General features: G+C 39.2%; 1 protein-coding gene across 5 annotated transcripts in view; it reads left to right on the forward strand.

Moving 5' to 3' along the window:
• The window catches only part of agps (alkylglycerone phosphate synthase), a 136,870-nt gene that overhangs the window by 15,484 nt on the left and 96,973 nt on the right, over positions 1-24,413 (forward strand). For all 5 annotated transcript variants that reach the window (XR_013499550.1, XR_013499551.1, XM_078228480.1 and 2 more), the window contains exons 2-5: positions 14,996-15,085; positions 23,346-23,436; positions 24,103-24,223; positions 24,312-24,386. Coding sequence is in view for 3 of the 5 variants with exons in the window: in XM_078228480.1 (XP_078084606.1) it covers positions 14,996-15,085; positions 23,346-23,436; positions 24,103-24,223; positions 24,312-24,386 (377 nt within the window). In the remaining 2 variants the exon portion in view is untranslated. The remainder of the gene's footprint in view (positions 1-14,995; positions 15,086-23,345; positions 23,437-24,102; positions 24,224-24,311; positions 24,387-24,413) is intronic.

Here is a 24,413-nt window from a genome sequence, read left to right on the forward strand (position 1 = left end):
GCACGGTAGCACAGTGGTTAGCACTGCTGCTTCACAGCTCCAGGGTCCCGGGTTCGATTCCCGGCTCGGGTCACTGTCTGTGTGGAGTTTGCACATTCTCCTCGTGTCTGCGTGGGTTTCCTCCGGGTGCTCCGGTTTCCTCCCACAGTCCAAAGATGTGCAGGTTAGGTTGATTGGCCAGGTTAAAAAATTGCCCCTTAGAGTCCTGGGATGTGTAGGTTAGGGGGATTAGCGGGTAAAATATGTGGGGGTAGGGCTTGGGTGGGATTGTGGTCGGTGCAGACTCGATGGGCCGAGTGGCCTCCTTCTGCACTGTGGGGTTTCTATGATTTCTATGAAGGTAGCCTCAACTGCTTCACTGGGCAGGGAATTCCACAGATTCACAACCCTTTGTGTGAAGAAGTTCCTCCTCAACTCGATCCTAAATCTGCTTCCCCTTATTTTGAGGCTATCCCCCCTAGTTCTAGTTTCACCGGCCAGTGGAAACAACCTCCCTGCTTCTATCTTATCTATTCTGTTCATAATCTTATATGTTTCTATAAGATCTCCTCTCATTCTTCTGAATTCCAATGAGTATAGTCCCAGTCTACTTAGTCTCTCCTCATAAGCCAACCCTCAACCCCGGAATCAACCTAGTGAATCTCCTCTGCTCCCCCTCCAGTGCCAGTATATCCTTTCTCAAGTAAGGAGACCAAAACTGTACACCGTATCCAGGTGTGGCCTCACCAGCACTTTATACAGCTGCAACATAGCCACGCTGCTTTTAAACTCCATCCCTCTAACAATGAAGGATAAAATTCCATTTGCCTCCTTAATTACCTGCTACAAGGACACCCAGGTCCCTCTGCACAGCAACATGCTGCAATTTTTTACCATTTAAATAATCCATTTTACTGTTATTCCTATCAAAATGGATGACCTCACATTTACCAACATTGTACTTCATCTGCCAAACCCTCGCCCACTCAGACTATCTATATCCCTTTGCAGACTTTGCTCTGCCACTCATCTTCGTGCCATCTGCAAATTTTGACACACCACACTTGGTCCCCAGCTCCAAATCATCTATGTAAATCATAAACAATTGCGGTCTCAACACTGATCCCTGAGGCACACCACTAGTCACTGATTGCCGACCAGAAAAACACCCATTTACCCCCTCTTTGCTTTCTGTTCGTTAACCAATCTTCTTCCCATGCTAATACATTACCCGTAACACAGTGCACCTTTATCTTATGTAGCAATCTTTGGTGCGGCCCTTTGTCAAATGCCTTCTGGAAATCCAGATACACCACATCCACAGGTTTCCCATTGTCCACTGCACATGTAATGTTCTCAAATAATTCCACCAAATTAGTCAAACATAATCTTCCCTTCATGAACCCATGCTGCGTCTTGCCAATGGGACAATTTATATCCAGATGTCTTGCTTTTAGATCCGAGATGTTTGTAACTTATTGTCCTTTGTATATATATATAGCTAATGTATATGAGCTGTCTCTGGTAATTTAGAATTGGAAAAGGGCTAATATTCATATTCATAAATGGTGAAGCAGACGCCACCACAAACTTATAGACACATCAGTCTTGTTTTCAGTTAATTATGACAAAATGAAATGGATTATTGGGGTAAATTTTGCTAACATCTACAATAAATCTCTCTAGTCACTAGCATTTGGGATGGATTTGGAAGGGGACGATGTTGTGATCTGGTGAATTGGTTTGCATGGTTGGTTCATGTTTTAATGTCAAACATGAGAGAAACTGAGGGTGAGATGGACCTTGGAGCAAGAAAAAGCAAAGATCATTTTTCTATTTTGACCATTGTTGAAAAGGAAATGAGTAAGAGACAGAAAAAAAGCACAGTTAAATTGCAGCCCCAAATTATTTATTCAGTTTTCTCCTTTTTTTGTAAAATACCCAAATTGTTTTTGCATTTGGTAAACCTCCTGCAGAAATCTTGTATGAACAGTAATCTTACCACAATAGAATTTGATGCGAAGTGCTGATGAGAGTTCACAAACCACAGCAAGTAAGTATATTATTCTATATTCACTGTTCATCAATGCACCTAACTGTTCATGACTGACCAGGCTTGGTGTTTTGAGGGCAGTAGCAGCGCAGGTAAAACATCTTTGACCTGCAAATGAGAACTCTACTGTAAACTAGGTCCCATAGCCTGTGCCATGCTTTGATGTTATCACAAACATGCACACAGTCTTGTATATGACACAAGTAACACATTATGCTAATTTGTGTGCTGCATGGAGTGTTACTGAAAAATAAGAATTTTCCATGTTTTTAAACAATAAGGTGAGTATTGATACAAATTCCTAACAAATCCATCTTTGGTTTGGTGGAGTTAGTGATCCCTGTCAGCAGATCCCAACACACTTACATTTTGGAGGTGATTCACCTGGCCCATTGTCTGGAGTGTAACAGTGCATTCCCTTTAACACATGTACTGGATTTTTGGAACACTCAGTCTTTTGATGGGTGGAACTAGGGAGCATTCTGATGAGGTGAGGTAATATTATACATTGACTAACGATGGCGAATAAAACTTGCTCCAGATGCAGTTCTGTACTTGTGAATGAAGACAAAAGGATTCCGGGCGTCTTAACAGAAAATGCTCGAAGTCTTCAGAAAATCAGGCCGCATCTGTAGAGAAAAAAATAAAGGTAGCGTTCATGTTTGCTGTCTGGGAATACTTCTGTCTGGCCTTCTGGCTTTGTTCTTTACAACCGTTCATAACAACTTCCAGCTCAAAACATGGGCCATGAATTTTAAATGCTAACCCTACCTTGCTCTCCTTGAGTGTTTGTTTCTAGGATTTCTTGTTTATTTCTGTACTGGTGATGTTGTATTTAGCCACTTTATTGCAAGTTAGCCAGAAAGTATAATGCTACATTTGAGCATCACAAGAGAAGATTAACTTTTTATCACTCATTACTCTCTGCTAAAAGAAAGGATGCAGATTTATACTCTGAGCATTAATTGAAGTAATTCTGGTGTTTTGGCTGTCTATCTTAATGTGTATTCATTAAATCAAATTTCCTGCTTTCCGGGAATTTACATGGTCACTGTTTCACTAGAGTTTGAAAATTAAAACAATTATTTTGCAATTAGTTCTACCACCATTACATGTACAAATTGAGAAATTTGAGATTGGGAATGTAAGTGTCAAAATTTTAGGTACTGTTGAGAGGACAGTAATAAACTGAGATTAGGAGCTAAAGAGCTTAGGGTGTTTGGTACTGTCATCTCTGGCTGCTGTTACATTGTTGTGGCTGCTGTTACGTTGTTGGCTGGGTGAAGAGACAGATAATTGTTCCAAGCTCAATATTTAATGCATGTGGATGCTGACATTGTTGCCAGCTTGTCATGATTACTAAAGTAGAAACATTTCTACACAGTGACATCATGAAACAATGTCATGATGTAAATCTGAAACAGACATAATAGCTACTACTTCCAGAAAAACTTGACCGATTCTATCCAAAACGTGGATGGCTTTTTAAAAAAAATAAATTTGAGTTTTAAATTTCAGGTCCCAAGAAACTGCACTAAAAGAGTCTGCAGCCAAAGAGCAATACAAAAACAGGTTTATACTTGGGTCATTACATTCTTTGATTTGTTTTAAGGCAATTACAAGATAAGTATTCTTCTGTGCTGCACAATGATTTAGTGATGACTGTAAATGTATGATTGCTTTGAAATGTGTTTTCAAAATAATTAAAGTTTAATTGTCTGCCTGGACTGTAAGCATGCTGCATTGATCTCTTTCTGGGGAAATTTTGATCTTGAGTTGTGGTTTTAAAAACTAGATATTGCCTTGGAGGGAACCTATAAATCCATACTAAAATTGCTGTAATCTTCGTAAAAGCATTCCAACTCTAAAGAGAGAAGTTTGCTCAATGCACCGTATAATCATAAATCACCCCTAACCCCAGCAGCTGTCGAGAGAGAAACCGAATTCGCATTTCGAGTCCAATATGAATCTACCTTGAAACACTGCATTTTTGTGTTCTACTTTGTATGGCTTGAACTTGTCTTTTAAGAATGTCCTTATTTTTGAAAAGATGATAGCATGAGATGCAGGAATGTGATTTTTATTGTCACGTTTCCATTATTTCATCCTGATAGTATATCTTTAATTTTGTGACACTTCCTTGTCAGATTGTGCAAGTTTTCTTGAAACAACCAGACCTGTGTCCACACAAAGGTTGTTCTTAATTTTGTATAAATTAGCAGCTTTGTGCAATGGATGGCTTCAACAACTATATCGAAGTTAATGTCATCCATTACTTTTTTGACCAGCAATGAAAAATAAACTTTTTTATTTAATCAGATTGGACTTGATTTAAATTGTTGATCAGTAGTAGTGTCCTAACTAACTGAATTGCCCAAATTTTAAGTAACTTTTTAACCCTGTCTCTAATCTTGGATTACTGTCTGTGAAATATATTTAGATTGTCCTTCAAATGACAAATTGAACTTAATGTTCTTTTATATGCAGTAACTTAGTTTAAAATAATTTTCTGGTACTTGTAAGCATGAAGCACACTTTTGAAGTACCAGCTTTAATGTGGAAAGATTTCACACTGGAAATACTTTGTAAAAATTAAGTTTATAATGTATGCACTTGTGACAAGTTAAAGCTCTTTATCTAGGATTTGGTTAAATAGCTATTAACCTGATTTGTCTAGAAAAGGTTACTTTGATTTGTTTCTCCTCCCCACCAGCCCCCCCCCCCCCCCCCCCCCCCCCCAACGCTCACATACACACAAACACACGCACACATTAATCTTGAAGTGAAGAAGCTGGGAACTGAGTCGGATCTAGTAGTGCAACGCTGCCATCGTCTGGATAAGTAGAGGGATGTTGCTGTTTAAAATGCTAGGTCGACATTTATGTAACTTTTACTATATTTTGATACTGCTATGCCGTAGTGCAACGCACGTTAATGCCAAAGTAATCAGCGACTTAAGATCATGGCAAATTCTGTTTACCCAAATGTCAAGCGAAGTGAAGGAAAGTAATTTCTCAACTCTGGCTGTAAAAGAAAGTTGTCTTATATTCTGAGAATTGTTGTGTTTTATGATTATAGTTTGGGGTTTACAAGGTTTTAAAAGAAAATGAACACTGCAATCTTCTATAAATTGTATTTGGGAAGTAAGATGATGAGAAAGGAGTGTTTCGCACTGTAGTTCACAATGCATTATTCTGCTGCTAAGGTGAAGCTGTACAAAATAGTTTGCCTCTTTAGCTACTTGCAGCCATTTGATTTCAATGGCAATTGAGAGAAGTTATTTTTCCACAGAACCTGCCTGTCAGAAATGCGGAAAGTACGGTACCCCTTATTATGTTACAAATATGTGTACATCTAACATATCCATGATACTTGAAAATATTTCTTATGTGAAGTGTGCCACATGCAGCTGATTGCTCAAATATACATGAAGCAATAAAAATCAACTGAACATAGAATCGTAGAATTTTACATAATAGAAGGAAAGATTTGGCCCATCGTCTCTGCACTGGCTTCCTAAACAGCTACCCAGCTAGCTCCATTCTCCAGCCCTATGTCCATAGCCTTTTAAAATCATCTCTTTCAAATATATTTTTTGGAATCTGCCTCCAGCACTCTCCCAGGCAACAAATTCCAAATCCCAACAACTCAGTGCATAAAAAAGTTTCTCCTCCTCTCATTCCTAGCTGTCTTGCTGACCTACTAAATTGTGACCCACTAGTTGCTGACTTATCAACAGAATATCCTCCTTTACCCTGTCAAAATTGATCATAATTATGAGCACCTCAATGAGGGGTGGATATAACATATGGGTACCTACTAATAAATAGCATAATTTAGAAAAAATGCACCAAGTACTAAGGCAGGTTTTACTCTTTTTATCTGACCCAGACCCCTATTAGTGTAGTTTTGTCCTTGATTCTTCAAAAAACTGCTCCCAATATTACTCTGCTCACCACTCCTCTCCCTCACTTCCTAAACCTAGAAATTGTTTCACCGTGCATTTGAATATCATATCTGACCCCTATTATTTTATAACTTGCCTCTAAATTCTCCCTAACTTTTGCATCCTAATCCATTACTTCTACACCTGCTGACACCAACTTGAGCAGAGTACTATCATCCCTCACACCAGTGATCCACATCACCCAATATTCCATTTGATAATTAAACCTTCTTCTGACCTTCTGAGATTTAAAAACATAAGTGTTAAACTTTTAATAATCAAAGCTACTGATTTGAAGTTTTTGCACAAATATACTCAAAGTTCGATGGTGTGCATCACTATACTCTACAATGCTAAACAGATAATTTGACCTGTTCAATTGTCATGTTGGACATTGGTTGATCACCTGTGAGCAATGTAATCAGTCCCCCTTCTACTTGCAACGGTATGCACTTACTGTAAGTGTGACAGTTAATTTCTGTTTGCTATGTCACATTTGCCCCTTGTACTTAAACTTATTAATTTATAATTTCTCTCTTGATCTCACTCTTGCATTCCTTTTCCAATGTCAGTTTCTAAAGCAGGTAGGACTCTTGCATTCAATTACAGATTGAAACATCACCAGGCAAAGGCCAGCATTTATTGCTCTCTAAGGTGGTGGTGATTCATCTTGTTGAATCCTGCTGCCATCTATACGGTGAAGGTACTCCCACAATGCTCAGAGAGGGAGTTGCAGGATTTTGACTTGGTGTCAATTAAGGAATTGTGATATATTTCCAAGTCATGGGGTATCACTTAGTTGGAGGTAGTGGTGTTCCCATGCACTGACTGCCCTCGGACCTTCTAGGTAGAATGGTTTGCTGTTGAAGTCTTGGCACGTTGTAAATGGTGTTCATATACAATGCTAGTGGTGAATAGGATGCCAGAGTGTTGTTGGAGATGGATTCATCCAGGCCATTGGAGAGTATTTCATCACATTCCTCATTTACACCTTGCATGTCATACAGTGGCTTAGTAGGAGGGACTGAAGGCAAGTTGCTTACTTATTGCAGAATATCCAGTCTCTGAGCTGTTCTTGTAGCCTCAGAATTTGTGTGGCCGGTCCAGTTAAGCTTCTGGCTAATAGTGACCTCCACAGTGTTGCTCGGGGGTTCAATGTTGATAAATGTCATCATATTTCCAGGTGTGATGGTTAGACAATGATTATTGGTTAGAGATTATTATTTGTATGGTGTGAAATTTGCTTCCCCCTCTCATACAATGCGGTTCACGCCTGAAACTTGTAAAACTTGGCCCCTCCAGTTCCTTTGCCACCATGGTGACCTTTCTGTACTTTTTGTTTCTCTGCTTTTTGACTGCCCAACCCCAAAGGCTTATCTGCATAAACCAGGGGTTGGCAACCTGCCCTTCTTCTGGTGCTCTGTATCTCATTTGCTGCTTCTGTTTAATGGTGTTTATATGACTAATATGCAACAGTGCAGTAACGTTAAATTCTTTCAACGTTACTGCTCCTGCTCTTATCCAGTGTTTTGAAATGGAAAAATGAGCAGTATTTTACAGGACTCGTTCTTTCCTACCCGCACTTGCAATTTAATCCACCCCAGCAGGCAAAGGAAGACTTTCTGTATTAATTCATGGACTTTGTATCTTAATGAAGTTGAAAATCCAATATATTATAATATTATGAAGTTAAAATCAATGCAGTGATTTTAGCAGAACTGAAAAAAAACCAAAAAGGTGAAAGAAAGTGATTCTCTTGGAAAAAGTTGATACAGTCAAAGGCAAATTTAAGATGTTAGTGTCAAGATTCAAATTTGAAAGCACAATTTTTTTAACCTATTTCTGGGATGTAGAAACTGGATTTTTGCCTGAACTATATAGAAGCTTAAAATTAGATTAAATTCAGCAATTACTGCAGTCATTTTTAAGTGTCAGAGAAATGTTAAAGCGAGTTACTTTTTGCAGTATCATAAGTTCCTGCTCTGTTGACAAAGTCCAATTCATAGAATCATAGAAACCCTACAGTGCAGAAGGAGGCCATTCGGCCCATCGAGTCTGCACCGACCACAATCCCACCCAGGCCCTACCCCCACATATTTACCCGCTAATCCCTCTAACTACACATCTCAGGGACAATTTTTTTTTTAACCTGGCCAATCAACCTAACCCGCACATCTTTGGACCAATTGTACCAGTCAGTTATATACACCAGCCATCCTTGTACCTTCTTGGATCAGATTCATGGTTAATGTTGAGTAGTGGACAGCTTTGTCTGATAGTCATGTTGATTTTGAACAGTATCTGAATCTCAATTTACTGGAGGAAAAGAGTCTATTGGGATTGGATTTGGACCTGTGGCTGGGAGGTAAAAGGATTGTCACCTATTTCCCACTGGGTGGCAGTCTATTCCATAAATTAATACCAACAGCCTCTGGCTTTATTTTCCTTGCAATTCTTAGTCATGTGTTTCTGACTCTATTTAAAATGCATGCTTGTCTGTCTCAGTAAAACCCTTTGCTTTTTTTGAAACTTCAACACTACTACTTTGGGAGTGCAACAAATTTGGTTTAGTTTTTGTCTTTGTCTAAGCAAACACATAGGATGGTGCCAAGATTTCCCATTGGAGTTAGATTTTGCACTTTTTATGGGTTATTCAAGGCCATTTTAGAAGTAAGTTTTTGATATTAAAGAAATGCATATGAAGTTGGGAGGGACATAGCTGGTAATCAGGTCGACAGCACAAATGGGCCATTCGGTCCAACATTTCTACTCCACTTAGCCTCCCTCCTCTAAAACCTATTGGTTTATTCTTTGATCCCTTAGTACTTTGTGTTTTATCCAGCTTCTCAATGTATCTATGTAATTCGCCTTAGTTACACCTTTGGTTAGAATATGGAATTCACTACCACTTCTTTCAGTGTACCCTACTAAACTCTTTCATTATAGATCTTTCTTAGGTCACCTCTCAACCTTTTCATCCTTTTCTGGAGGTTATACCCCCTAAGCTCTGGTGTCATCCTTGTAATTTTTTTTTACCACCTTCGGTGCCTTTCCCTCCCTTTTATTACATGAGACCACAACTGTGCCCAATACTCCATGTGTGGTCTAATCACGGGTTGATACAAATTTAACACATCTGCTTTTCAATTCAAAACCTCTAGAAAAGAACTCTGGTGCTCGTTTGTTTTTATATGGTATTTATTAACCTGCGTTGCTAGTTCAGTGATTTGTGAATTTATGCTGCTGGATTCATTCCCTCCTTTACCCCATTTAGACTAATCCAAGCAGTATGTGGCCTCATTCTTCCTACCAAAATGTACAACTGATATTGAAATGAATCCACTAATGACATTCTGCTAGTTTATTAATACTGTCTTGTATAGTGTTGCATCTTTCCTTTGTTAACTGCAACATCAATTTGGTGTCATTCATAAAATTTGAAATTGCACTTTAGCTTCTGCACCTGAATCTTCTCTCATCAGTCCTTGATTTTTATTTGTTTTTGCCGCCTTGAAATGCCCTGGAATGTTTTGTGCTGAAGCACTATGCAAGTGTAATTTGCTATAAGTAATGATTTATTATCAAATGACATCCCTATCTCAATTTTTAGAAAGCAACAAAACACTTGGATGCTGTTGCGTGAGCACCCACCATCTTATCTCAACAGATGATGCGATATTTTTACAAATGGTGGCAATTTCCTAAAACCTTTGTGGGAACCTGGGGCATTTAACCAGAATTTCATTATATTCTGCCAGAAATACAACATTTTGATGCAAAATGGGCGGCATGGTGGCACTGCTGCCTCACAGCACTGGGGACCCAGGTTCAGTTCCAGCTTTGGGTGACCGTGTGGAGTTTGCATGTTTTCCTGTGTCTCCATGGGTTTCCTCCCACAGTCCAAAACGATGTGCAGCTCAGGTGGATTGGCCATGCTAATTGCCCCTTAAGTGTCCAAAATTGCGTAGATTAGGTGGATTAACCATGGTAAATGGGTGGGGCGGCAGGAATAGAGAAGGGGGATGGACCTGGACAAGATACTCTTTTGGAGAGTTGGTGCATACTCTGGGCTGAATGGACTCCTTCTGTACTGTAGGGATTCTATGAATTCCCTCATCTGTTTCGATGTTTCTGCTTTGTTTGCTTAATATATGTAGTATTGTGCATGTTTATTTTTAAATTGAGGAATAATTATAAAGAATAAGAAATATTGAGTTATAAATTTATGACTGTAACCAAATTGCTGTTGGTTGTCAGAGCAGCATATTGAATTACACTATCAAATCCCTTCCTCCCAACCTTCATGTGCCTTTGCAAAATTTATCTAGGATATAGTACTGATTCAGGTTTTTAATCTGTTATGTGTATGTGGTAAACTGAGATCCAAATATGGGCTTACCGTAGTTCAGGAACAGATGTCATTTTCATTGCGATATTGGGCACAAATGATAGTAATTATTTTTGGGCTCGGATTCAAGTAATATCAATTTTTTAAAGAAATGTTTCAGAATATTTTCCTGTTTTCTAATTTATATCCTAACTTCATAAAGATTGACTGACCTCTGCTGGGTTTACTGTCCGGCACACATCCTCCCAGTGGTTTTATGACTTTGACTTCTGTCACATTTCTCAAGAGTGCTCAAGTCTGAAAAGAAGTCTCAAACCTTCAGCTTCGCTTTGGCAAAGTTATCAAGAATGACCTGAAATCTTTAGTACCATTTCAGACGACTTTGGGAAATCATAGAATTCCTACAGTGTAGAAGGAGCCCATTTGGCCCATCGAGTCCACACCAACTCTTCAATAGGGTACCTTGCCCAGGCCCTATTCCATATTTACCCCACTAATCTCCCTAACCTACACATCTTGGGGCACCGAAGGGCAATTTAACATGACCAGTCCACCTAACCTACACATTCCTGGACTGTGGGAGGAAACCCACACAGACAGGGAGAGAATGTGCAAACTCCACACAGTCACCCAAGGTCAGAATGGAACCTGGGTCCCTGGCGCCGTGAGGCAACAGTGCTAACCACAGTGCCACCATGTCGCCCATTAATATGAATTTTGGCAACACTGTCAGCATTTATTTATGTGCAAGCCTCCACGTTGTTCCATTGCTTGCCCAACATCCAATCTTGGATTAGCCACAATTTCCTTCAATTAAAGGCTAAGTAAACATCTGCTTTTCAATTCAAAACCTCTAGAAAAGAACGTTGTCAATTCAATGTCCTTCTTTGTCTTAGGCCCTTACAACAAGCTCTGTTTCCTTGGTGCTGATTCCATCCACCTCCCTGGCCACACTCTTGAGCTGACTCAAACTGTTGCAACGTATATGTTTTTCATGTAGGGTTTTCAATTGAGAAGTGAAATTCTGTTAATTGTTAAAAAAATAAACTTAACTAGAACAAACATGCAAAGCTAAAATGCAAATTTAATTTTTTTTCTATCTCAAAAACTAAGATTTGAATGAAAGAATACAAACACAAAAATCCAGAAATGAGGCTCTGATGCCAAATAACTTGAGCTCCCTTTCATGTTTTTGCTTGCTTTACTTAATATAACATTGTACATGTTCATTAAATTAAAAATTAGTTGTGAAAAATGAAAAATACCCGGTTATATATTTAAGCTACTCCCTCTAAATATATTTAATTCCAATACTGCACTTCCGAAGCTCTCAACCAATGCCACTTGAGTAAGAGAGACATCGGAGCCCAACAGCATATTCAGACATACTAAGTGGTATACTTTTGTCAGGCAAACGGACCAGAAGGTGCTTAATCCGTTGTTACTAACCCCTAATGTTTACAGCGTGAGCAAGATCAAGGGAGATCAATGACTGGAAGTTAATTAGGTACATTATTCCAAGCAATTTACTGTAAAAAGCAGTGTTTATTAGTAAAGTTTGGAAAAGCAAAGATTAAAACCTATTCTTCCTTCAGCTTCATAATTTCTAGGTCTTGTATGCAGTAAGTGACCTGTTAACAGACCAGGCAACATCAGCATAACTTGTTTTAAAAAAAAAAGTAACATTGTATATTAAACTACAGTTTACAGTACTACAGTTTAATATATTACACTGAAAATTTGACGTTATACTGAAGATTTATTGCCGAGTTAAAATTCTTGACAATATCTAAGCTACAGTTATGACACAGAACTGGTATTACTTACCAATTAGCAACCTTTAGTCAAAAGTTACCCAATACATTTTAATATTTATTTTCCATGAGGTGTTAAATAGGGGTGTGGGAAAAGCAGTTTGCTAAAGCTTTTCACAGTAGGTGCAAATATTCTTCAGTGAGGTGTTCCAATCTTGTACTGCTCGTTTTTTTTCCCTAGACATGGTCCCCTCCTTTTCACTTTTCTTTGGAGCTTATTTCAGTTAAACTTGGACCCAGTCAAGCTAGCTTCTTAGCACTAGAACAGACTATAGTATGTCAGTCGTCAAAACTTTCATTGTGTCCTCAGAGCTGTAGAGGCATAGATGAGGACATGCTGGAAACATCCAAAATTTCAGGGTAACAAATATTTGTAAATCAGTGCCTTGTGAATAATGGACAATGGTGCTTTACTCAGAATTGCTTATTATTCACTGGTGTGATTTCAGTAATGATATGGAAATGCTGGCGTTGGACTGGGGTAAACACAGTAAGGAGTCTAACAACACCAGGTTAAAGTCCAACAGGTTTATTTGGTGGCGTTTGCTACCAAATAAACCTGTTGGACTTTAACCTGGTGTTGTTAGACTCCTTACTGTGATTTCAATAATCCATTATTTATTAGCTCTCCAGCTGTGAGGCAGATGTTATAAGCAATCCTTTGTGTTGAAGTATAGCAGTGAAATTCAAAAACACTTCAGAACATTGTCATCCATGATCTTCCACAGGTGTTACATGTGTGCATGCTTTAAATATTGCTATTCAACGTGAGAAAGATGGGTTGGACTGCTTCTGAACAGTCATTCTAAATAAGTTGAGCCTTTCCAAGTACTGTGTAGATATGAATTCAGCACCTATTCATTGAAGCATTAAAAACTAGCTGTGGACCTAGTGGAAATAATTTGTGATAGCTGCTGTGTTCTGACTTTCTCAATGCCATGCAAACATACTTTGCTTTGGCTGTAACCTTGCAAAGAAAGGCTGCTAGTCCTGCGTAACTACTATGGTAACAAGCCAAGTAAGGAAAATACTGAATTTTAATGGTAGTCGTTTTCTCCAGAGCAGTTAAATTCTTGAGGGAAATGCATCTCTTGCATATATGAAGTTCTAATTAGTTTCAAAGTTATTATTTTTGCTGCTTCCTTCAGTGCGACAAATGCCAGCTGATTGCTACAAAATTGAAAAGTGATATACAAAGTCAAATTAAAATCTCAGACTTGGCTAATTTTAAATTGGTAATCAAAACTACCATTTAAAAAGGTAAAATAAAATATTATTATACTGTTACTTTTAGCTCTTTAGCTTTTTTCCCATCAATCAAAAGTTAAATCTGGCTTTCCCATTTTGTAAATTATACAATCTTATCAATCGGACTAAGAATTTGATTTTTTTTAAACCTATAATTTATTATACAATGTGAGGGTCAAGAGAAAAGGTTAAACTAAATGCACTAATCTGAGTTGTTGCCTCTGTACTCACCAAGGGTCTATCCTTGGACTTCTCCTATTTCTCAGCAACAGGCTGCCTCATAACGCTATAATCCGAAAGCAAGTATAAGTTTCCACTTGTATGCTAATGACACCCAGCACTACCTTGGAAGATGGTGGTGTAGTGGTAAATGTTGCTGAACTGGTAATCCAGAGCCCAGGCTCTGGGGACATGGGTTCAGTTGTTCATGGCAGCTGGTGGAAATTAAATTCTGGAATGGAAAGTTAGTCTCAGTATTAGTAACCATTAAACTACCTTTGCCATTTAAACAATGGTTGTCATTGTTCAGCAGGGAAGGAAATATGCCATTATTGTCTGGTCTGCATGTGACTCCAGACATGCAGCAATGTGATTGACTCTTAACTCAAGGCCATTTGGGGATGGGCAGCAAATGCTGGCCTTGCCAGTAACGCCCACATCCCATGAAAACATTTTTTAAAAAAAATACCCCTCTCCACTCATTCACTGTTGCTAATTTATCAGATTGCTGATCTGGTATCCAGTAAGGGATAAGCAGAAATTTCCTGCAATTGAAATGTGGAAAGTGAACGCAATGGAAAGAACTTTGCAGATGAATGAGTAGCGATTGGTTGTGTGAAGCAACTTGAACCATTTTGACTCTGTCTTGTCTATGTTGGTGATGTGCAATGTTACACAAGGCTAAATTGTTAGCTTAAGCTGGATTCTTAAGACATTGTTTTAATCTCAGCTCCGAACTCCCCTCCCTTGCAACAGTCTGAGATTAAACCAGTCTGTTCACCAGCTTGGTGTCATGTTTGATCCAGAAATGAGCTTCCAGCCACATATTTAAGCCATCACCATGATTGCCTATTTCTACCTCCGTAATGACACCTGAAATTACCCCTGCTTCTTTTGCTGTTGAAACCCCCATTCGTGCCTTTACTACTTCTAGACTTGACTATTCTAACACGTTCCTGGCTAGTTTTCCATATTCTACCAGATGTAAGCTTAATGTCACAATTCTGCATTCAGTTACCTTAAGCCCTAAAGTTTTGGAATTTGCTCCCTCCACATATTGAACTCTCAACTTTGCTTGTCTCCTTTAAAACCTACCTCTTTAACCAAACCTTTGGTTATTTGACCTAATATCTCCTTATGTGGTTTGGTGTTTGTTTTATAATGCTCCTGTGAAATGTTGAATCCTTTAAAGGTTCTTTATAACTATCAGTTGTTGAATCAATTTTAAGCTTCTGTTCAAGTTGTTCTTTTGCTGCTCTCAGTACACCATGTGTCAGATACGTGATCTGCAGGGGCATTAATATAGTTTTTAAATACCAAGCTAATTAGCTTCATGAAATCTTGAATATTTAATTCTTTGCTTATTGAAGTTATTCCTTTATTTTAAGGCAGGAGATCCTGAAGTGGAATGGATGGGGATACAATGACTCCAAGTTTACATTTAATAAGAAAGGGCAAGGTGAATTTACAGGCAAAAGGTAAGGATTTTCTTTTGCATTTGGCAATACTTAGCAATTCATATGTCAATTTGCACATCTATTTTCTTATGCCAACTATCTAACTAAGATGAGAGCAATGTATTTAATCGATCGGAAACCAATTTTCTAGTGAATGGTAAGACAAGATTATGAAGATAAAGCATAGTTACGTCACAGATGCACTGATCTTGATGCAATTTATGCACTTGCCAACTCATGAAATTGTTGGCCTGCAGATGAATAAACTCAACTGCAGAGCCTGGAGGGTCAAGTTCCTATGTCTGAATCCCAGCATTGTTTACTCTTTCAGTCATGTCTACAGATATTCTCAAAATAATACTGCTGATTTTTCTATTACAAATAATACCTTAGTTATATGTTGCGCTTGAATAACATCCTCACATTTTACAATGATTAATGGATGGAATATTCTCACAAAATCATGCTAAGTAATAGATATTTAATCACTTTGTTTAGATTCAATGCATTAAAATCTTTACAAAGCCCCACATTGTCCCTCACTTGGTCAGTACCAGTTCATTCATATATTTCATAAATATGTCTGATTAGAAGCCGTGTAATCTCCCCAGTCTATGCAGCTGGGATATGTTTGTATTGAAGTAGCAGCTTTCCAACCAAAAGAACCGACATTTGAATTTTCAGGAAGAAGTTGCTGCAATGATACCTCAAGGCTGGCTTTATTTGAAATCATTCCTAGATAATAGAACATTTGCTAAACTGACAACAAGAGTGGCAAATTTCCTTCCCTAATAAAGTTTTCACACATCCACCAAAGATAACTGACTGAAACTTATTAGAATTAGGTGTAGGACTTCAAACCTTATTCCCAGTATGATTATTTTTTAGCTTTCCCTCATCAGGAAGCATATGAAATTGACTTGGAAAGAGGTGGGCTCTGCTTTTGACTCTCTTCTTCCTCCTCCTCACAATTGGCATGGATGATGTCTGGAACTTGCATAAATAATCAGAGTACAGACTTGTATCACAGCATTCATTAGTGTGTGGCATTGCAGTTAAAGTGCCACCCAGTTCATGGCTTCGATCTTTAAACTGTGCTGCAAAGACCTGGCCCTAAATGTTTGAAATAATGTTTAACATACTATAATGGCAGAAAAATATATTAAAATTATCTTTACAGCTTTAGAAGAATAGCCCCCCTTGTTTCCCCGTCATCTGTAAGAATTGCTTCAAGTTGAAATTCTGCAGAAGGTTATCATTTTGTTTTCAAGCAGTGTGAAAAATGATTTCCGACAGAAAATTGAATGTTTGACAACAGCTTTCCTCAACAGAGACCAGACACTAATGTTGTCGTCTATTGCCTTTAGCATATGACCTGAAGACATTGATTTTTGCAGTGTAAAAGTGATTTTAAAAACAAGTCATAATCACTGTAGCCTTCGAGCTGTGGTACTGCCTGCTGCAGTGCTGTTTGGCTGGAGAGTTAGTGATTAATTAGTGTTTAGAAGCATGCTATGCAAAATACGCAAGTGAAAGTAAAAATGCACGAGGGAAGGCATTTTTTCCAAACTTTAATCCTAGATTGTTTTCATAAGAGTAGAACAGAATTATTTACTGTCATTTCCATTGTAGAATTTAAGCCTGTGTAACTTGAAATTGCAAGGGTTTACAAACTGGTTGTAAATGGCTACAAGAGAAATAAGAAATTTTATTTGTTGTAATCCCTTTGCAAACTGAGTTTGCCAGAGTCAAGTGCACTCATCTGTTCATCAAATATGTATAATGAAGTTTGACAGCACTCCAGTGGTTATTTTTTCATTGGAATGTATTTTCTAAACTCAAGCAGAAAGTAGACCATTGCAAGTTTTACTATTTCTTTTTTAAAAAAAGGAAACTTCTGATCTGGTGGAGTCAGAACCTGCTTTAACGTGATGTGATGGTCATGTTTTGGATGAACAGTTTAAATCTTAAGTGGAAGAAGCTGTGACATCTGTTTCCAAAGCGCTTAAGGAAAAGTATTCTGTAGGTGTTCTGGGTCCTGAGACTGGGAGAGCCATTTAATTATGTGGTTCAGGCTTGTATCTGGATTTGTTGCTGCCAGAATAATCATTTATAATGTGCACAAAGAGCTGAACTTATGGTTCTAATGTCACTCGGTGCCAACAGATTGCATGCCTCTTTAACTTGCTGGTTGTCTTGAAATGAGATGGAAGCACTGATTCTGTGCCTTCATGACTCATTGGTGCCCAAAGACAAGTCTGAGACTCGCTCTTGATGGCAGTTACTTGGGCAATGTTTCGGAGGGTAACGAGCAGCTATAGAACCATACATCTGCTGATAGCATTCATCCCTTACTGAAGAGGGTTTCAAAATTTGCAAGAGAAGAAGTGTAACCTTAATGGCAAATTGTAATGCACAGTGTGTTTTTTTTTGCTAAACTTGACAAATTGAGGCTCTATAAGGTTTCCACCCAAATGCCACAACCTATTGTAAGTTTGGTTTATTTTCCCTGGTTTTTAGATGGACTGCAAGAAAGATTTTTGTTGATAAAATGCAGGTGAATGACATGGTCCATTTGGAGCATGTATTGTGGGAGTTCCTTTGAATGAGGTCCTTGGTCCAATCGTTTATGTTATCAACAATTACCTTTCTTGCGAGTCTGCTAAATTGACCTGCTAAAATTGCAACATCTAAAATACTAGTGAGCTCTCCAGTCAGCATGCAATCTCTAATTGCCCATTTCTTTCTGTGGTCCTGACAAAACCTTGTTCCTTGCTCTTCCATCACTCCTTGCCTCTGGGGAGTGGGTGGATGAGACCAATCTAAATACCCAATGGTCTTGAAGATGGGTCAGCATTGAGTCATGGAACACGTGGAGCTCATGGGAGATGTTCTGCTCAACCACACTATCTCTATCTATCTTTAGCCATCTAGGCTCGTCATGCCACTGGGCCAAGATAGGTCAGGACAAGAGATTGAGGCTGATGTGAAATATTCCCATGCTATAATCTAATTCATGTGAATGTCATGTCCATCATTGTATCACCTGTCATCTATCACCAGTCTGTCACAAGTTGTGATGGGCAAGCGATGTAGCAGCAGGTGTGGATCACGGGGCGCTGTAGCCATGAACCTGCACACAGGTGGTTCAGGCCGGAGGGTTATGTTTTGATTTGAAGGAAGCAGAAATGGAATTCGGCAGCTCCCTTAGAGACTGAGAGGCTCTTCTCAGGACCACACTGCTCGCTTTTCCTCTGAAGGAGAAAAGGTGGCCTCAACGTCGTCCACTTCACCTACCTGGACAGTGGGCTGGCAAGAATCCCACCAATGCCACTATCTCAAAAAAGAAACTAAAGGTGACACCAGTCACCATTTGGCAGAAGGAACATCTGTACCCTTGTTGACCATGTCATAGCTGACAGACAGGACAAAAGAACTGCTCTTATTGTTAAAGAGCTGGTTAAGTTACAATATGATGTGGAGATGCCGGCGTTGGACTGGGGTAAACACTAAGAGTTTTAACAACAGGTTAAAGTCCAACAGGTTTATTTGGTAGCAAATCTTCTCTCTCTCTCTCTCTCTCTTCTTCTCCCCCCCCCCCCCCCGCCCCTTTGCAAATGTGAGTTTGAGTAGCCTGATCTCCTGCTCATCCAGCACGGGTGTGCGCTTTTTAAATTTGCCGGGAGCTTTCTGTGCCCCTATTGATCCCTGGGGACAAGGATTTTGCTAGCCTCTCTCTGGCTGCATCTCCTCCAACCTATGCTACTCCTATGCAGCTTTTTTGCTTCCCCAGCTCCTCAACTGAGTATTGCCCACCCGATTTGGATGCCTAATCCTATAATGCCTTCTTGTAAGAAGCTTTAAAATAGAATCCCTACAGTACAGAAAGAGGCCATTCGGTCCATCGAGTCTGCACCAACCCAAGCCCTACCCCCATATTTGCCCACTAATCCTTCTAACCTACGCATCTCAGGACACTAAGAGCAATTTTTAGCATGGCCAATCAACCTAACCCGCACATCTTTGGACTGTGGGAGGAAACCGGAGCACCCGGAGGAAACCCACGCAGACACGAGGAGAATGTGCAAACTCCACACAGACAGTGACCCAAGCCGGGAATCGAACCCAAGTCCCTGGAGCTGTGAAGCAGCAGTGCTAACCACTGTGCTACCGTGCCGCCCACAAAAATGTAACTGCTCACCTGATATTCCTGGCAATCCCTGTTAGGTTTGTAGATCAGCATGAATAGTTTTGCAACTTCTGCCCAGTAAAACAACCTGGGCTCCCCATTAACTTTTAACAACCAAGCCACCCAAGCTGCTGCTTAAGTTCAAAAACCAGTCCCATGACTATCTTTTAACCACCATTTCATTCTAAATTAAGAAGGCAATCCCTCAAGACATGGCAATCTGACAAACTTCATATTTGTAACGCCTCTCCCAAAATACAAAATGTCATCACCGAAATAATGAAATTTTAAAAAGCTATACAATATAACCAATTAAAAATGTGTAGAATGTAGTTGTAACTAAGCTCTTGCATACTGAGGGGGGGGATTTTATGGCCTCGCTCGTCCCGAAACCCTATAATCCAGCTCCAAGGTCAACGGACCTTTCCATGGTCCACCCCTCGCCCACTCTGATTCCCATGGTGGGCGGGGCGGTAAAATTCCAGCCAGTATATTTATGTCTCCTCCCTTTGTCCCATTTGATCAGTACACTATTCATATCAATGCTATTAAATGGATTAACCCATCACGACCACCTGCATGTAACAGGATTTAAAGTTCACCTTTATGAATCATAGAATTCGACAGTGCAGAAGGAAGCCATTCGGCCCATCGAGTCTGTACCATCCACAATCCCATCCAGGCTCTATCCCCATAATCCCATGCATTTATGCTAGCTAGTCCCCCTGACAAGGGGCAATTTGGTATGGCCAATCCACCTAACCTGCACATCTTTGGACTGTGGGAGGAAACCGGAGCACCCGGAGGAAACCCACGCAGACATGGGGAGAATGTGCGAACTCCACACAGACTGATCCAAGGTGGGAATCTAACCCGGGTCCCTGGCGCTGGGAGACCGCAGTGTTAGCCACTGTGCCACCATGCCGCCCCACGTCCCAAGCTTTAAAGTTCTTTAATAAGTGAGAATTTGCTTTACTCTTGGTGGCTTCACTTTCCGTTCTGCATCACAGAACATCATCCTTTTGCACGGTTTGTGCATTTTTCTGGTATCCTTGGTTAAAGGTGGCACAAATGGTTCAATGTGGGTCACTTTGTATAGCACTACAATGTCGTAACATTGCTGACAATCCTGTGATTTTGGCATTCCATTAGGTATAAACTGTAAATCGAGACCAAATTCTCTGTCACAACTCCATTTCTTTGGTGGCTTAATTATGCCCTTTTGTTTTTTAGGATTAGATATTACATTGTTATATTGACAATGTAATATCTAATTTACAGACTGTTGATTTTAACAGTCTGTAAACCACTTTGTTCAGGTTTTTGATTTGATTTATTATTGTCACATGTATTGGTATATAGTGAGAAGTATTATTTCTTGCATGCTATACAGACAAAGCATACTGTACATGGGGAAGGAAAGGAGAGAGTGCAGAATGTGGTGTTACAGTCATAGCTAGGGGGTAGAGAAACTTAAAGCGAGGTAGGTCCATTCAAAAGTCTGATGGTAGCAGGAAAGAAGCTGTATTTGAGTCAGTTGGTACGTGTCCTCAGACTTTTGTATTTTGGTTGGTACGTGTCCTCAAACTTTTGTATCTTTTTCCCGACAAGAAGGTAGAAGGGAGCATGTCTGGGGTGTGCGGGGTCCTTAATTCTGCTGGTTGCTTTTCTGAGACAGTAGGAAGTGTAGACAGTGGCAATGGGCAATGGCCATGAACGAAGCCCAGTTCATCACTCAAACCAGTGAGGCTGGTTTGAGTGATGGACTGGGCTTCGTTCATGGCCCTTTGTAATTTCTTGCGATCTTGGATAGAGCAGGAGCCATACTAAGCTGTGATACAACCAAAAAGAATGTTTTCTATGCTGCATCTGTAAAATTTGGTGAGAGTCATAGTGGACACACCAAATTTCCTTAGTCTTCTGAGAAAGTAGAGGGTTTGGTGGGCTTTCTGAACTATAGATTAGCATGGGGGGACCAGGACACCTAAAAACATTGAAGCTCTCGACCATTTCTACTTCATCCCGATTGATATAGACGGGCATGTCCTCCACTACACTTCTGAAGTCGATAACTATCTTTGGATTTTAACTTTGGAGTTAAATTTGGATATTAATTTTTATTATCCAAATTGGAAGAAAGAATCTCAGCCAGTCAAATAACTGAATTGCCCTCTTCTGTTTTAAATGCAGGGTTATGGTTCTCTCTCACTGTTCCAGGAGTTTGCCTTATGGTCACAGTGATGCTCAGTCAGGAAATCCTCATACTCTTTTTCTAGCTAGGTCATGGATTGTTTTAAATTTTTCCCCCGCTCAGCACACATTTTGCTCAATTCTTCCCTCACAAGCAACCACTTTGTCATTCTGAAGATTTAATTTATGTTCCAGAACTTGAATTCTTTTCTGTAGTTCCACAGGATCAGCATTAATTGCAGTCAAGTCATTTGTTTCAAAGCACTATCTTCCTTTGTTTCTCCATCAACCTGGACTGCCATTTCTGTATTCTGCTTTGTGCACCTGTAGCTTAGGTTCTTTCAGCAAGCTTAGTTCAGACTGTTCAAGTTATTTTTAACTTATTGTTGTCAATCTGAGGTTTTGGTGTCTTTTTGATCTTGGAAGTCTTGAGTTTTTGACTCTTTGGACGCTACCTGAGTCAAGCCATTGTTCTTTACAATAGATTCAGAGACAGGTATGTGTTTTTCAAGTCCATTGATCTTGCTGATTCATCCTTCTCTTTAACAACTTCAGTGGATTTTGTGGAAATGACTGGAAGGACTCCATGGTCTCCAGCTCGATTGTTCTAAGATCAGGCCAAAATCACTAATAGGCAATTTTGACACCACTCTCACAATGACAACCACAGACTAACGCACGGTTTAAAGTCAGACTTCATAATGGAACAGGTGAAATATTTCCATTAGTGCCTTGTATCAATGCTCTTCAGCAAACCCTTTGGAGAGAAATTCACATCTTTTGTGACTGTGCACTACAATAAGTAGATATCATGGTATTTAAGATTTCATTTTCTCTTAACTTTTCTAAATCTGCATGTCTGAGACAGATTGTAATAATTTATTCAGTGAAGTTCTCTCACTACGCATTCAACGTTATAGTTATTGCTGTTCAAGTAAACCCTGCACATTAATATTTATAAATCTTTGGAACAAATTGAAATTATCCTCTACTACTCCAAGTGATTGTCTTCAAACTGTTTCTTCTTAACAATTTTCCTTTTGAAGTTCTAACAAGGAATACAGCAGCTAAGCTCAATTTAGATCAGAATGAATAACTAACCAACCCAGTCCTTTAACAGTTTGAAAAGGAGTCGAGGAAGGAAGTATTTATTGTTTTCCAATTGAATAATTATCTGCATTTTCCTAACCTGACATTTATGCTTTGAATCCTTTAAACATGAATATGGCAAGAGTTCCAGTGAAGTATATTTATTTTTCTTGGAATTGATGTACAATTTGCGTTAATATGATTTTAGAATATTTTTTGAAACTGGAGAGAGTTAGCTTCATCATTTAATATTAAATATCCAAAGATTTGCAAGTTAGGTTGATTGGCCGTGCTAAATTGACCCTAGTGTCGGCGATTAGCAGGGTTAATATGTAGGGTTACAGGAATAGGGCCTGGGTGCGATTGTGTTCGGTGCAGACTCGATGAGCCGAATGGCCACCTTCTGCACTGTAAGGATTCTATGATAATTGATTTGGTATCTGTTAATTGACTTTTAAAGCGTATCAGATAGTTCCTAAATCCAGAACTATATTTTGTAGGTTTTAGAATTTTCTCCCTAGAACAAGTAAGTATTTAAAATATTGAACATTTAAAGTTCTGCAGGGCTATGTCTAGCTTCCAAATTCACTTAAAGCATAATTTCATAAAAATAGGAAAGTATTTTAAACTTGTCAAAAACACCATTTCCTCCTTGTGTACATGGGATCATTCAAATACATTGTTACATTAATCGTTTACTCAGAAATTTCTTTACAATGCATGGGGTCAGGATTCTTTTGTTGGACATGAGGGTTTGTGTAAAATATGGCACTTCAGTTCATGGTAACTGATAAGTGAAAGTTTCTTGCTCAGATATCGACTTAGTGGCATGGTACTGCCAGCTTTGAAGGAGTGGATGGAAAAATCCTTTGGAGCAAGTTTGGAGCACAGAACGACCCCAAGGGTAAGAAAGTTACGCACGAGAGTTCTTTGACATTCCTTTGATATCTCGTATACAATAAGCAACAGATTCTGTATGATTTATTGAACCTGAAAAAGCAAAAGAAGTGCCCAACTTGGGTTTTGGTTTTTAAAATTATTTTTCCCAGTACAAAATATTGGTGCTCAAATATTGGTCTGATTTATGAACCTTTTTAGGTATTTAAGTGAGAAATTTTGAAAAATTAGAAAATGTTTGGCCTAGCAATTTAAAAAAAATGCATTCTTGCTTTAAGATGTGCTTAGTTTTTGGCAAGAATGCTAACTTGAGTGAATGCTCTTTTGCAGTTGAACAACAATGGCACAGTCTTTAGCACTGCTGCCTCACAGCACCAGAATTCGATTCCCGGCTTGGGTCACTGTGTGTGTGGAGTCTGCACATTCTCCCCATGTCTGCATGGGTTTCCTCCGGTTTCCTCCCACAGTCCGAAAGACATGCTGGTTAGGTGCATTGGCCATACTAAATTCTCCCTCGGTGTACCTGAATAAGCTCCGGAGTGTGGCGACTAGGGGATTTTCACAGTAACTTCATTGCAGTGTTGATGTAAGCCTACTTGTGACACTAATAAACTTTAAACTTTAGAAAACTTTAAATAATTTATGGAAGCTAATGACACTTTTCACTTTGAAGACTACACCAAATTTGGAAGATCTCCCATTGTCCATTCTAAATGAAGAATGCCTGAAGGAACTAAAGGACTTGGGTATCCCATTTTCACAAGATCCAGAGGATAGATTAATACGGTCCCACGGTAAGAAATCTGATTTTTTTTTAAAAATATCGACATAAAATATTCAAACTATTTTGTGATCAACCATTGCACTTTCTTTTAAATGCAGGCCATTGCTTACATGAGATTTTTGCTCTCCGTGAAGGCAAAGTTGAACGAGTTCCAGATGTTGTAATTTGGCCAAGTAAGTGTAGTAGTTTGAAAGTGACAG

This window comes from Mustelus asterias, chromosome 14, assembly GCF_964213995.1.
Source record: "Mustelus asterias chromosome 14, sMusAst1.hap1.1, whole genome shotgun sequence".
NCBI classification, from domain to species: domain Eukaryota; kingdom Metazoa; phylum Chordata; class Chondrichthyes; order Carcharhiniformes; family Triakidae; genus Mustelus; species Mustelus asterias.